At 42.8% G+C, this 15,801-nt stretch overlaps 1 protein-coding gene across 1 annotated transcript in view; it reads right to left on the reverse strand.

Annotated features, from left to right (window-relative positions):
• LOC5572038 (GTP-binding protein 1) overlaps positions 1-15,801 on the reverse strand; it is a 39,045-nt gene that overhangs the window by 12,187 nt on the left and 11,057 nt on the right. The window contains exons 2-4 of the mRNA XM_001660095.2: positions 4,722-5,046; positions 2,756-3,279; positions 2,313-2,696 (exon numbers count right to left, since the gene is read on the reverse strand). Coding sequence (XP_001660145.2) covers positions 2,313-2,696; positions 2,756-3,279; positions 4,722-4,947 — 1,134 coding nt within the window. The 5' untranslated portion in view covers positions 4,948-5,046. The remainder of the gene's footprint in view (positions 1-2,312; positions 2,697-2,755; positions 3,280-4,721; positions 5,047-15,801) is intronic.

The raw sequence follows: 15,801 nt of genomic DNA on the forward strand, positions 1-15,801 counted from the left end.
TCAAATTGCACTGTTAAGATAGATGAAACATCTCGGTCCAAACCGCGAAATGACAAACCACGAAATAGTACATCGCGAAGTGGATTACCGCAAAATGTTATACAATCGTGGTCCTGATCAGCCTCTCTCACTCTCGCAAGAGCGCTGGATGGCACTGACGTCCATCTTCCGGTCCATCTCGTGGTCAACTGCTTCGTATCGTTGCCCCCCAATTATTTGTGTACACTAAGGCACTGAAGGAGCCGACAAAATCCTCAATAAGACGGCACTGGGGCAAGTTGGTTGGGTTCGTAAAAACGTATAACACGTTCGCGAAGTGCTTGTTGCGACGCCATCTTCGATTGAACTGACTGCACCCGGTCGAAAAGAAATATGCCACCCATTTTTCGGAAGTCCAGAGAGCAATTCACTTGGGAGAGTAAAAAAAATCGCTCTACACTCTAATTACAGAAAGGTATTGAAATCATTCTTATATTTCAATGAACATCCGTTATACAGATAACAGTGTATCAGCAAGTTCATGTAATACAGAGTTCGCTGTAGAGTTTGGCGAGCTCGTATTTCATCCATCTCCGTCACACACCGTTGTCCAGCACGCCAAAGATGAGCGTTCGAAAATCCCAAGACCGGGCAGGTCCTTCTCGAGCATAGTCTTCATTTCATGCCCATAGAGAATTGTGGCTCTTTTAAGCGTTTTGTACATGGTGGATTTGGTGGTGGAGCCATTAAAAGTTGTCAGCAATGATAATGAACCATAGTAGACGAACTCATTGTTCACCTCGAACGTATCCCCGTCTATCGTCACATGTCTTCCTAAATGAACCTTGCCGTGCTCGGTTCCACTTACTAGCGAAACGCCTTACTCGCGTTTTAGGTGGATGTACAAGTCTGTAATCTTTCCAAATGTTCAGCCTGACAGTGTATGATACACGAAGCTAACTAATTGACTATATATTATAAATTGCATTGCTAACTGGTCCCCCTATAAGTGCGAAATCGGAAATAGAAGTGTGGGATTACATCGGACCGATCTGGTGTCTTCACAACACTTAATCGTCATCTCATGCTGAATAAGTGCGGTGAAGGCACCAAATTGATCCCATGTAATCCCACACTTTTATTCGCAATCTCCTCCTTTAAAGTTGAGGCTGGTCGGTTTTTATCGTCCGCAGTACTGACGGTACTGACATGAACATTTCCTTCGTTGTCTTGACCCTCATTTCCTGCACTTTTAGCACCATTCAGGTGTTCATAGAAATGCTGCTTCCGCCTTTCGATCACTTCACATTTGTCAGTTGAGATTATTCTATCATCATCCATTTATATCTCAACTCGCGGCATGAAGTCTTTGCTGGATGTGTTTCTGATACAACTTCTGCGTTTCTTGAGCTCGACTCAGCTGTCCCATTTCCTCGCACTCCGCTTCCGTCAGAAGACCTGTTTTTATCCCGAATTAGCCGTTGCTAATGTATTCGTTTCGTTTACAACCTGTCGGGTTCAACGCTGTAGCACGACCATCCGTGCTGCATTCTTCTTCTCGAAAATCTGCTTGCACTCTTCGTAGAACTGATCGTTCCATCGACTTCGTCATAAGTAAGGAGCCGGATCCTATTCTTGGAACTTTTGATTTACTTCGTCAGTGGTTTTTTAAAACCTACTGAGCTCATATTTGACCACAATATGCGTCGTATTAAAATGCTCCTCATTGCAAAGTATCATATAATTCAGCCGAAAAAACCTCACATGCCAAAATGAATCATGGAAGTGCCTGATGCTGCCTGGTTGCTCTCACAGCACTCTGATCAAGCGTACTTTCATCCGGTGATGCAGCCACAACTTATGCAATAGCTATAGTCAATAGCCGGTACCAAACATTGTTGATGACGGATAGTTTTAAGCGCAGTTTAACCATCACCAGATAGTGATCAGAATCCTGACGTTGATAATACCGGAAAAGTACCAGGTGGCTGTGCTGCAAGTAAGTTCTTCGAATTGCCACTTTCTTGGAGGCGACGAAATGGGACAAGCCTGCTTATCAGCTAAGTTGTTTTATGAACACTTCCACAGTTTGCTGGTCATTAGGTACACCAGCTGTGCATTTGCATATAGTGTGGCCTATGCTGAGAGTATAGTGTGTTGAAATTCCATCTTTTTTCAAGTTAGGACTTAACACAAAAAAAATCTTGTAAAATTTGTTGTAATTCAACCGATCAAAAATAAACAATCATGAAAAATATACGAGCCCAAGTATATTCTATTCAAAGTGATACTACAAAGAACGTCAACAATTATATGAAATTCAGTTTACTTACCGGTACTGCGTAAGTATCGTCGATTTGGAATTCGGTTGGCAGGTTGTCGTTTCCCGTTGTGCGTACCGTCAGTAGATTAAGAAACATTTTCAGTAAATCCAAATTTTCGCCTGTAACATTTGATACTTGGAAAATCGGACATAACCGCTCGGATACAAAATTTGTTGCGCTGAGGACGACATCGTCTGCAGTTTTAACCATGACAGGCACTTTTCGGCACCCTTGCGATTTAAGAATTTTGTACAATAATTTCAAATTTTCTTGCAACACATTTGGCGGGCACATGTCGATTTTGGTTACGACAACGAAAACCGGTACTGAGAGAGCCAATGCCAGTCCCAAATGTTCCTTAGTCATTCCCACTATTCCAGAATTGGCACCAATCTGAAAAGAAGATTCATTAGAGTGGGAAAAATCGCTAAATCAAAAATATCATCATTTACCATCAACATTCCAAAGTCAGGGGCATGACCAGTCATTCCAAACACAGTTGTTTTAAGGTATCGCTCGTGACCGGCAAGATCGATAAATGTAATTACTTTAGCGGATTTTTCACAAATTTTCACCCAATCCAGAGTTCCATGATCAGGTTTGTTCACCACGTTGCCCACACTGTCAAATCCTAAAATGTCGTTTCCTACGGAACTAGTTCTACCGCTTTCAATTTCGTGTTTATGGCGAAAGAGCCGTTGTCTGGCGAAGCCTCGCCCGTTGTCTAGTTCGCCATGCGTCAGTACCCCAAGAAGCGTTGATTTTCCAGCGTCAACATTTCCTACCACCGCGACGCGTATTTCAGTGAAATCATCATCGTCCACTTTCGTACGAACCAGATATTGACCGGTCAATCCTTTCTCGCCTTTTCTTGTCCGTAGCTCAACGCATTCGGCGTTGAGCATCGCAGCTAAAGATTGTAACGTCGCCAAAGATGCCGCATACTCTTCCTGATCTAGTCCGCTCTCACTGCCATCTAAAACGATATCCAGTAGATTAGAGGGTGCACAATGAGCTTCTCGTTTCCCTATTTTAAGTATAAACATAAAACAGCATAATACACTATTGAGCACCCTTTGAATTTGAGGTATTTTTTCCTTTTTCGTGGCATTACGTCCAAACTTTGTGTTCTATGAGCATTTCCATAGCATAGCGCAACCAAATTTTTGCGTTTCTCAAGGATCAAATCATGTGTCTCTAGTATGATAGGGATTACTGAATCCATTGCCTGTTACAGAATTGCTCCTGCACGTCACAAGTTTGAGCAACAGTTCTCCAAAGTTATATAAAATACCGGTTTTGTGAATGGTATGTTCGCATAAAATTAAAATAATGATTTTTTTTTTATTTTTCAGTGTTTTCATCCACTATACTATGGATTTGAACTCTCGTGTAGGATATAGTTAGGTTGAAATTTCACGATTAAATTTGGCTTTAGTTGATAACTCTGGAAGTGCTCATTGAACACTAAGCTGAGAAGCACTGTCCCAGTAAGGACATAATGCCAAGAAGAAGGGTGTTCATAAAAATGCTGCTTCCACCTTTCGACCTCCTCAAATTTGTCAGTTGAGATGATTCTATCATTATCCATGCATATCTCAGCTCGCGGCATGAAGTCTTTGCGGGATGTGTAGAGCAGGCTTTCCAAATGTACAGCCTCGGCACGACAGCATCCGAAAATACCGAACCAACACTCGCTGTTTGTTTTCACTGGGCGGTATGAATAAAATGTAGTAAAGTTGAGTTTACTACATTATCGGTAATAAACGCTACATGTGGAACACGAGTGGAACATGTTTGTGTCATTTTCCTTTCTACACCTTTCGAACATACAACAAATAACGCGTTGATATAAATAAATGTAGCATTTACTACAAAGCTACTGGCAGTTAGCTTCAGAGGTTGCTACACATGCTTTGAGATTGCGGAATTGAATGGAATAATTTACAGAATTCAAAACGAGCGGCTAATGGTGAAAAAACAATTTTTCTCATTTGGCGGCCAAATTTAAAATGATCGCCAAAATTTTTTAAGCTTCAAATGAAAGCTATATCAATTCTCTATACGATGCCACTAAGTTTGTTATGTGTTCTAAGGAGAAAAAAAATAGGCGTACGAGGGGTCCACCAATTTGAGAAAACCGAAACGACCGCCCTTGTTTTATAAAAAAAAACTAGCGATCAGTGACATAGCATTGGAAATCTAACGATGGGTTCCGATGGCGGCCTGGCTTCAGCGAGAATTGCTCATAGGGTGTTTTTAAAATAAAATTTCACATTCATAAGGACGGCTTTTGTATACGCACATATAAGGTTATTTCATGTAAAAGCAAAATAATAATATCAGTAATGTTGTCATTTTGTAGAGTAATTTGCTGTCATTTGATAATTTGTGTTGAATTAAAAATAAGATTAATACCTTCTCCAACTCCAATTTCATAGACCGTTTCGCCACGACTATCTGCGATCCTTTCTTCCAATCGTTTGCCCAGTGCCTCATACTGCTCTTCAGTTGGGCTGACTAGAACAGTCTTCCCTCTTATGCATGAATAATCATTCTTAGGTTTCTCGATGGGAATCACTGGAGCTGGATGGGGTGCTGTCGTAGAATGGTCCTTCGAAGGAACTGATGATGTAGATTGCATTTTGAAATCTGAATAACTGTTCCACCAAATAATCTATTAGGCATCACATCCACGTCGAAATATGGTTGTTGTTTCTGGTAGCACTACATGAATGTTTGTCTGAAAGAAAAAAAACATGACATTTACTAGATCCTCAATATAGAAGTTTCGTCCAACAAATCTATTTTGATTTATAGACTAACATTGAAAATAAGAAATAACCTTTGGTTTCTCTAAGGACGAGAGTAATCGAGAATTAGGGTTACCATCCGTCCTGATTTAGCAGGACATGTCCTGATTTTGAGTTTCTTTTGAGGCGTCCTGATTATTTTTCATATTTTAAGATTTGTCCTGCTTTTTCAGCACAGATAGTAGCAACCACAGTATTTCCTATGTTCGTTTCAATATGTTGATGCATCGGGATTTTCTCCATTTAACATCTCGTGCTGCACACCATGTCTAATCAAAGTTTCTGGTGAGATCCTTTACGAATGTTTCAGAGAATCGTGTAGAAAAAACTGTCGGATTCCAAAGAAAATCTTTGATGGATTTCATCCAAAAACTTTGATTGATATTTTGTAGGACTTAGCGCCATTCTTACGAGACCTTTATGGAAACTTAGCGGAAACTTTTTTATGAAATTCTTAAAAAGAGTCTCACCATATTCTCTGTATAACCACGATTCGAGGAATGCTACCGTTATTTAATGGCATTATTATGTTTTATAAATCTCCCAGATAGCCGTAGCGGTAAACGCGCAGCTATTCAGCAAGACCAAGCTGAGGGTCGTGGGTTCGAATCCCACCGGTCGAGGATCTTTTCGAGTTGGAAATTTTCTCGACTTCCCAGGGCATAGAGTATCTACGTACCTGCTGTCCGATCACGGACACTTGACGGATGGGCAACTCCTTCCTCTGAAGAGAGTGCCAGCGGGAACAGCAGCTGACGATAGCTCGACTCGGTGAATTATTCCAAAACAACTCAAAAGCCTTCAAAAAGGCTGTTTTTATTTCGGCTGTCCAAGATAAAAGAGAAACTTTTCACTTTGCAACTTAACCGATGTTTATTCGTCGATGGTTAAAAGAAAACTGATACACTGCGAACAAACTCATTTTCTTATATACTATTCCTCGATTCGCCACCCACCAATCAGCTCATGCCTCGTCGTCATTGGTCGGTGGAACGTAACAAACATGTTGCGACATGTTCGTCTCCCTCCACGCTCAGTCCGGGTGATGTTGGTCGTCGCATCTGCTGATGTGGTTAGCCGCCGCTCATCGCTCATCAGCCGCCAGCCAATACATACTTATTGCCATTCGGGTGGGTAGTGCGCATCCAGACCATTACGATACAAATGTGTTAGTGAGAGGTGGGCCAAAAAACCCGTGGCCGACTCGGGGTTAGTAGGGTGGAATTTTGGGATGTTGGATTAAGGGTGAGGATAAATAGGAATAACATAAACATACAACCCCCCCGCGAAGTGACAGATAACGCAATTTTCACGTACCTACTTTCAACGTAAACAATGGGGCCATCCACCGCTGCCGGCACAATTTTTCACTATGGCAGATCAGAATTTTGTTTCGTTGTTGACGGGTGCAAAACAACGAATGGAATGAAATGAAATAAGGGCGAGTCTGATATTTTCGTCTGCCAATGGAAATAAATTTAATGAAATCGTCAAGTTTAAGCACCAAATGAACTTAAGAGCGTACCAATTCGTTCGGTGAAAAGATTAAATGACGTGTTACTGCTTTATTTACGGAAAAGTAATCTATAAGAAATTACTTACAATACAGCCTAACTGATTTGTGGATCGCTTTTATGCCCTCAAAAGAAAGCGCTGGCCGTAACATAAAATAAAATATTGTGGGCCTCGTGGCCGTGCGGTTAGTGTCGTTAGGCATTTAAGCGCATCGTGTCATTGGGTGTGGGTTCGATTTCCACTTCAGCCATTGAAACTTTTCGTAAGGAATGTTTTTCAACTGTGCCACTGGAGCATCCTTATCCATTATCTAGTGTTAAGTTCCAAACAGCTAAATGGCTGAAGACGGTGTCCTTATCTTTTTATTTGAGATCGAATCAAGTCGAAAAGTGATATTATATTTATTTGCAGTTTTTTTCTATGCGGATTAGAACACTTTTTCTCATACTCACCACCAGAGGTCTAAGTTTCAATAAAATAAGCCTATGAACTAATATACAATGACGTCACGCTGCAATTTTCAGCGTGAAGAAAACTTTTACTGCGGGCGATGTATACAGAAAAATAAACGATTTCGTTGCACATTCATCCACGCATTGTTCATCCGGTGAACATTCGTGTTGGCGTGGATGTCATTTTATGTAAACATATTTAGATCGGAAAAAATCAACATGAAAAGAAGACCGTGGATAAGTCTAATGGATAAACTATCCAGCTCTTTAAAAGCGGTAATGCCTGCCAAAAGTTAGCTTACTTTCTGGTAGGGATCCAACATATTGACATTTGGCTTTGGTCCGGTCAATTGACTTATCCACCGGTGTGATAAATTCACTTGGTTAACCCGTATAGGCCTGAGTGAAAGAAAAATTACTAAAACTCTCACCGCTCAGTGAATACTAAACGGATTTCAATTATGTTTTGGCAGTATACTCGTACACATATCTAGTTTATAAAAGTGGTCAAAGAATCTCGGGAATGTTCCTGTGGCTGGAGTTATTGCGGTGAATCTCTGGGCCAGGTCGGGTGACAAGGGTTTTGTGCTTCTGTGCCCCTGAAGGAAGGCAAATTTCAATTCACAGATAATTTCTAGAATCGGCTATAATGTGGCCACTATATCGAAAAGTTTTAAGAAAAACGCATCAGCGTAAACCTTCTGATAATCGATTTAATTTAATAATTATGTCAACTGCATTTGATTGATCCTACAAATGACAATTTTCGGGTCTCGGGATGCCTAATAATGCCTGATAAAGTGCACAACTTGTATCTTAACATCTGTGTCAAGCTTATGGGAATGCATTTTAGTGAACTGTTATGTTCGATCTATTTTTTTTTTAGAGATTTGAAACGGTTTAATACCTAACAAATCTAGAGCCGGTTCTTCAGGACATTAAGCCCGAGTGGCCGCATCTGGTTCACTCTAAATGGTGCAAAACTATTAATTTATTATGTTGAATATCAGATCTTATTAAATTTATGCAAAATAAAATAAATGTAATTGGAAATAAATAATGATTATTTAGAATGTCCCAAAAAATCGCCTTTTTCTACCCGACTTGACCCAGTGACCCATCGCAATAACTCCGGCAAACAGGAGTATTATCGAGTTTCTCCGGCCATTTCTAGAATTTAGATGTGTGGGCCAGTATACTGACAAAAAAATATTTAAATCCGTTAATTATTCGCTGAGTGTTAAGGGTTTTAGTATTTTTGCTTTCACTCAGGCCTATACGGGATAAAGAATGTTGACACTTTAACGGGTCACGTAGATGCTTTCGTGTTACGTGTTACGGTCAAGTGTCAAAATTCTTGGACTGAGTAAATTTAGTGCACCGGTGGATAAGTCTTTCAAGCGACCCGAGTCAAACGTCAGATCACTAGATCCATTTTTGTAAAAGTGGGCTAATTTTTGGTGATATTAGCGTTTGTAAAAGCGGGATACTTCATCCAATAAGCTTATCTGATTGAAACCTAGACATCTGGTGATGAGTATGAGAAAAAAGTGTTCAAATCCGCAAAAGAAAATGTACTGCGAGTTGATATGATCTCAGATTGATTTCAAGCTTATAACTACAGTCAATTTCCCATAAATTAATGATTATCGTCAATATCTAAGGAATGATTCAAATATTACGTAACGAAGAAATTTGCCAATTTAAACCCCCTTCCTCCCTGAAGTAACAGGTGTTATATGGAAAATTTCAATTTATTGTATGGACCGAAACACTACAAAATATCCCTTACCTCCCCTTGTTGTGTTACGTAATATTTGAACGATCCCAAACAAATTTGTCTTGCTTAAGCCCTCAGTACACTCTTTGCCAAGTGTGCAAATTTTTCCACACGCATAAACTATCACTTCAATACCCACTTGACACTTCAGATGTTTTGTCATTGTTGAGACCGATGTTTGCATGTTGGTTTATGCGTGCGGAAAAATTTGCACACTTGACAAACAGTGTACTGAGGGCTTTAGAATTGACAAATGCAATGGTCAAAAAAAAATTTCGTAAACAAAGGAACGGTTGCTATAAGCACCTTCAGCATGCGGACCACATCACACCACTATTCAAAACTCGCTCGTGGGCCATACAAAATCTTCCCGATGACCATACAAATCCTTTTAGAGAATCGCTATTTGGTGATCACTCGTTTATAATGATGTTACAAATGCCAAACAAAAAATGTAAAACTATTTTTATGTCCATCAAGCATAATTTTAGTTTACGCCCTATTTTGAGCACACTCCATGGTTTCATTGAGTTTGACAGTACCACGGACCAAAATTTTTCGGTACATTGACGTTGTACTGCAGCTGTCATGATGCTCCCGGGTTGTAAACATATAACTATACAACGTTCGCACTGTGCGCGGACATTCTCCCCGGGCGAAAAGAATCTACGCATTCAATTGGAGATCTTGTTCAATGGGTAGAGGGGCGAGTTTAGAAATTGGACGACGGAGAACACCGTTAACCGTTTGGACATCTGCAACCCTAACAACGGAGTCAGACCCTGGAAACACGTTAACAATCCGAGCTAACTTCCACGATTGCGGCGGAATGTTGTCTTCCTTCAACAAAACAACCATCCCTGGAGAAACGTTTTTACATCCTTTCGTCCATTTTTGCCGCGTTTGAAGAGTGTTCAAATATTCCCGAGACCAACGTTTCCAAAAATGATCGCGAATTTGCTGAACGAGCTGCCAACGACTCAATCTGTTGATTTTAGTATCTTCCAAAGTCGGTTCTGGGATAGCCGTTAACTCACGACCGATAAGAAAATGCCCCGGAGTGATTGCTTCAGGCTCACTAGGGTCGGATGAGGAGGAAAACAGAGGCCTCGAGTTGAGGATTGCTTCGATCTGAGTTAGAACGGTGTAATATTCTTCGAAAGTCAGAGAAGCGTCACGGAGTACCTTCTTAAGATGCGTTTTGGTGCTCTTCACACCCGCCTCCCACAAACCTCCGAAGTTCGGAGCACGCGGAGGGATAAAGCTCCATTTGATTTCACGGGCATGGCAAAATTCGTTCAGCTTTCCTTGCAATTGATCACTTTTGAACAATTGGTACAAACTGTGTAACTCGGACTTGGCGCCAACGAAATTTGACCCATTGTCCGAAAACAACTCTTCGACGAGACCGCGCCTAGCGACAAATCGATGAAGCGCTGCTACGAAAGCCGCGGCAGATAAATCCGAAACCAATTCGAGGTGAATTGCCTTTGTTGACATACAAACAAAAAGGCAAATGTAAGCCTTAACCAGAGTGGACTTTCTACCCCCTTGACGAATGAAGACAGGACCGGCAAAGTCAACGCCGGACTTGGCGAACGGCGGAGATGGAACAACACGAACTTCTGGCAGATCACCCATCGAAGGCTGCAGCAATTGCGGACTATGACGGAAACATGTTACACAACTACGGACGATCTTTCGAACTACAGATCGGGCGTTCAACAACCAAAACCTTTGACATATAAACGCGATGAGACCAGACGGACCAATGTGCAACATTTCTCTATGCAATGTTCTGATCAACGATTCGACAATCGGATTTTTATCCGGTAACAACATCTGGTGCTTTGCACCGAACGGCAGAGTGGCATTACGTAATCTTCCACCAACTCGCAAAATATCGTCCTTTAACATTACACCCAGACTACCAAGACGACGCAATGGTTCATTCGACATTAGACGACAGATTTCATCAGAAAACTCGCTTTTTTGGACATACTTCACTATCACATTCATCGATTCACGTATTTCCTGTATCGTCAGATATCGAGAAGTGATCCGCTGAGATTTGACGGATCTTGCATTTCTTACAAACCTTCGCACATATCCTATTACACGCTGCAGTTTCCGAAAAGACTCAAAAGCGGTCATAACTGGCAGACTTTCCGGCACAGACATTGCATAGGTGTTGGCAACTGGATTCCATTCAGGAAGTTCGTCATCGGAAATAAGCTCTGGCTCATCGATTCGATATGTAGAATTACGCAAAAACTGTGGTCCATACCACCAGAGGTCATTTGAAACCAGCAACTGAGGAGGTTGACCACGACTAACGATATCAGCTGGGTTTTCAGCAGATTTGACGTAATTCCAATCGGCATCAGACGAACCTTCAACGATTTCTGATACTCGATTACGAACGAAGAGATTCAGTTGCGGTAGTGGTTTCTTTAACCATGCCAGGACAACTTGACTGTCCGACCAAAAATGAATGGACTGAAACTCCAACTTTACAGCCGGAAGGAGCTTCAAAAACAAACGAACGAGTAGCAAGGCTGCACAAAGTTCAGATCGAGGAATTGTCAATCCCTTGATGGGGACAACCCTTGACTTACTGCAAATGAGCGACAGTTTTACTCCATCTTGAGTAACAACTCGAATGTACAGACACGCTCCATATGCTACACTGGACGCATCTGCAAATCCATGAATCTCATAACGAGTGGAATTCACTGCACCAAAATATCGAGGAATTTTGATTTCGTGTATATGACTCAACGTGTCCCGAAACATAATCCAAGCTTGCAATAGTTTACCGTCCAGAACGTCATCCCACTTTAATTTGCTCATCCAAATTTGCTGCATGATGATTTTCGCAAATACGACAACAGGTGAAATTAGTCCCAGAGGATCAAAAATTTTCGCTATCTGCGACAAAACGTTACGTTTGGTAGGTGGAGAACTGTTGAGGCTTGGGAGATCCAAATGAAAGCGATAAACATCCTCTGCTGGATCCCAAAGTAGGCCAAGCGTTTTGATAGCTTGGTTTATATCAGAGTCTTCGAATGACAGAAACTTCTCCCTGTCTTTCTCCGGAACCGTATCCAAAATGGTTGGTTCATTCGAACACCATTTGTGGATGGGAAAACCTCCACAGCTAAGGAGTTCAGTGAGTTCAACACGACGTTGAATTGCCTCCTCTACGGTCTCAGCACCCGTCAGGACATCATCAACATAAAAATCTTCGAGCACAATCTGAGCCGCATACGGGTAACGAGTACATTCATCGAAGGCAAGCTGTTGAAGAGCTCTCGTAGCTAAGAATGGAGCAGCAGATGTACCGTACGTCACCGTCGTTAATTCAAGGACTTGCAACGGATCGGTAGGATTCTCTCTCCAGAAAATTCGAAGTAGTGGTGTGTGAGCACGGTCTACTTGAATTTGCCTGTACATCTTACTAATATCGGCAGAGAACACATAACGATGTGAGCGAAAGCGAAGATTTATCGAGAAGAGATCATTCTGTATTACTGGGCCGATCATGAGTGAGTCGTTGAGCGAAGGGCCCTTTGTCTTCGATGAAGCGTCAAAAACAACTCTCAATTTCGTTGAAGAGCTGCTTGGCTTCAACACCGCATGGTGTGGAAGATAATACTTCAAAAGGTTGGGAGGATCCTGAGATTCATCAATGAGTTCACAATGGTGGAGATCTTTGTATTCATTAATAAAATCAACATAAAGTCTTTTCAGATCAGAATCCTTCTGGAACCGCTGTTCCAACATGAAAAAACGACGCAAGGCAACAGAACGATTACTTTCCATCTGGTGAACGGATTCTTTCAACGGTAATTGAACGACATAGCGACCATTTGGATCACGACGCGTAGTGGAGCAGAAAATTTCTTCACATAATTGCTCTTCACTGGTCAGAAGGTTACAAGAGTCCACTGATTCAACCGACCAAAACTTTTCCATAGTATCAGCAAGATTCTGCAGAGTTACGGTGTAACAATGCTGTTCAACACGAGAGGTATCAACATCTTCAAAGGAACCGGCGACAACCCATCCCAAACGAGTCTCTTGTAGAATGGGAAGATTATCAGCTATCTTGTACTGTCCCGGCATCATAAGCGAGAAAAACAATTGTACCCCAATCAACAAATCGACTTCACCTGGAATGTGAAAATCCGGATCTGCAAGAGGCAGGCCAGGAGGTAGATTCCATTGCTTAATATCGATAGGCACGGACGGCATTAAACCTGCAACTCTACCAGCAACCAGACACTGCAATTGACCTTGGAAATCAGAGTAACATGAACGCAATTCCAGCGTGACCATTTCGGAGATGGAAGACTGCTGACCATTGGCACCGACAACATCAACCTTGGTGGAAAAACACGGCAGATTCAACGATTTAACCAAACCTTTCGACACAAGATGAGCTTGAGAACCACAATCCAAAAATGCACGACAAGTTTTCAGATTTCCATTCGCATCTTTCACATGAACCTTTGCTGTCATTAACAAGCTAGTACATACACGAGGAACTTGCTTCATAGAACATGAAACTGTTGGAGTAGATTGAGGTTCAACGGAATTACATTTGTTTTTAGCGATTGGCACAACTGATTTCGAGGTAGACGACGAGTCAGACTGAGAGGACTGCGAAACCAATTTCGAAGCTGACTGCGAATCAAACTGAGAGGGCTGCGACACCTTTTTGTCAGGATGAAGAAGAGTGTGATGCTTTGCCTGACACTTCGAACAAGTATACGACGAAGAACACGCACTACTCACATGACCCACCCTAAGGCAATTAAAGCAAGCTCTGATACTTCTTACCTTGGCTTGGCGTTGAGCAACTGTCATCTCTCGGAAGGCTTCACACTTGTACCCCGGATGGTTTCCGGATTCACACAGCTCACACGTTCGGTCCTTGGTAGTAACAGCACAAGACTTCGATGTCGTGTTCCTCTGTTGATGTCCAGGATACTTCACCGGAACTGATGACTTGGATGTGGCGGCCGGCTTGGCCAACGATCCTTCCCAGCGCTCCAGCACAGCACAGCGGTTGCTCAGGAAATCGATTGTATCTTTATAATTTGGCAGCTGCTTGTGGGGTATGGAAGCTTCCCATTGAAGCCTCGTGTCCTTGTCTAATGCCGCTGCCAGAAGATTGACCACGAAGCGTTCGGAGAATCCGGTCATCTCTTCGTCGAGTAGACTCAATCCATCAACGTGCTGAGTGACCTTGTCGATGAGCGCTCTCAAGTCCTTCGCGTTCTCCCGATGCATCTTCGGCAGTTCCAGCAGGCCATTGATGTGGATGTCCACTATGACACGCTTGTCCTCGTATCGGTCCTCCAAGATTTTCCACGCATGGGCATAATTGTTCTGGCTTAGCGTGCGCGAATCAATTATCCCGGCAGCAGTGCCGACCAGAGCTCTGTCCAAATGATAGAGCTTAATGGCGTCCGAATCGGCTGATGTTCGCATGACATCTAGGAACATGGCCTTAAAGCGTGGCCAGTTCTCTGGCTTCCCGTCGAAGGAAGGAATCGGTGCCTTCAACGGCTGCTGCTGTACAATTATGCGTGGAGGTTCCTGTGCCTGGTGTGTATTCCCTTGTGCATAATTTGGAGTGGCAGTAGACTGCACAATTGCTTCAAGCAACGCACACGTTTCAGTGTGTTGCGTTTCGAACAAATCGTACGCTTCGATCTGCTCGTCCATCCGTTCGTCGGAAATGAGACCAATAATTTGCTCATGATACTGGCGATACTCCTCGTAGAATCGATCCAGTTTCTTTGAATAAACAGCCAGCATAGCCATATTCGGAGGATCGGATCCAGCTCCAGCCATTCCATCCAACGCCTTACGAATCTTCGTAACCTGCGCCTTCGCCTGTCCACGATGAAACACCAGAGTCGAAATGTCCTGCATCGTGCCTTGCTTATCACTTTTCGACGGTGTGCGATCCAATGGCATTTCGATGCACTCGCGCGCGAACTGATACGGGTTGAAAGTATCGGACATACACTGTACCACACGCGCGCGATTTACTTGCGGGTTAAAACTTTTCGGACAACTGGTTCACTTTCACTTTTCACACAGGTACTGTGATGCGCTCCCTCGCACCACGCAACAGAACGTGTTCGGACACGTCCAGGAAATATCACTAGGCGATCACGCCGGGATCACTCGCGCGCGGTTTACTTGCGGGTTAAAATATCGGACAAGCACTGTGACACACTCGCGCGCGACTTACTTTCGTTCACTTCGTTCGATTCACTCTCGGACAACCAAGGAATATTTTTTCCAACGACTCCGTCGGCTATCGTCACAGCAACAATTTTGTCGCAATCGTCAGATTGGCGACAGAGGTAAGCGGACTGTATCGGTACGGGTGTCTCAATCGTCAGATTGACGACACGCAGATGCGGATCGCTCGGGGATCCGGCTCGAATGGACCAAAAATGTCCGATCACGGACACTTGACGGATGGGCAACTCCTTCCTCTGAAGAGAGTGCCAGCGGGAACAGCAGCTGACGATAGCTCGACTCGGTGAATTATTCCAAAACAACTCAAAAGCCTTCAAAAAGGCTGTTTTTATTTCGGCTGTCCAAGATAAAAGAGAAACTTTTCACTTTGCAACTTAACCGATGTTTATTCGTCGATGGTTAAAAGAAAACTGATACACTGCGAACAAACTCATTTTCTTATATACTATTCCTCGATTCGCCACCCACCAATCAGCTCATGCCTCGTCGTCATTGGTCGGTGGAACGTAACAAACATGTTGCGACATGTTCGTCTCCCTCCACGCTCAGTCCGGGTGATGTTGGTCGTCGCATCTGCTGATGTGGTTAGCCGCCGCTCATCGCTCATCAGCCGCCAGCCAATACATACTTATTGCCATTCGGGTGGGTAGTGC

The sequence above is a fragment of the Aedes aegypti genome, chromosome 2 (assembly GCF_002204515.2).
Source record: "Aedes aegypti strain LVP_AGWG chromosome 2, AaegL5.0 Primary Assembly, whole genome shotgun sequence".
NCBI lineage: Eukaryota > Metazoa > Arthropoda > Insecta > Diptera > Culicidae > Aedes > Aedes aegypti.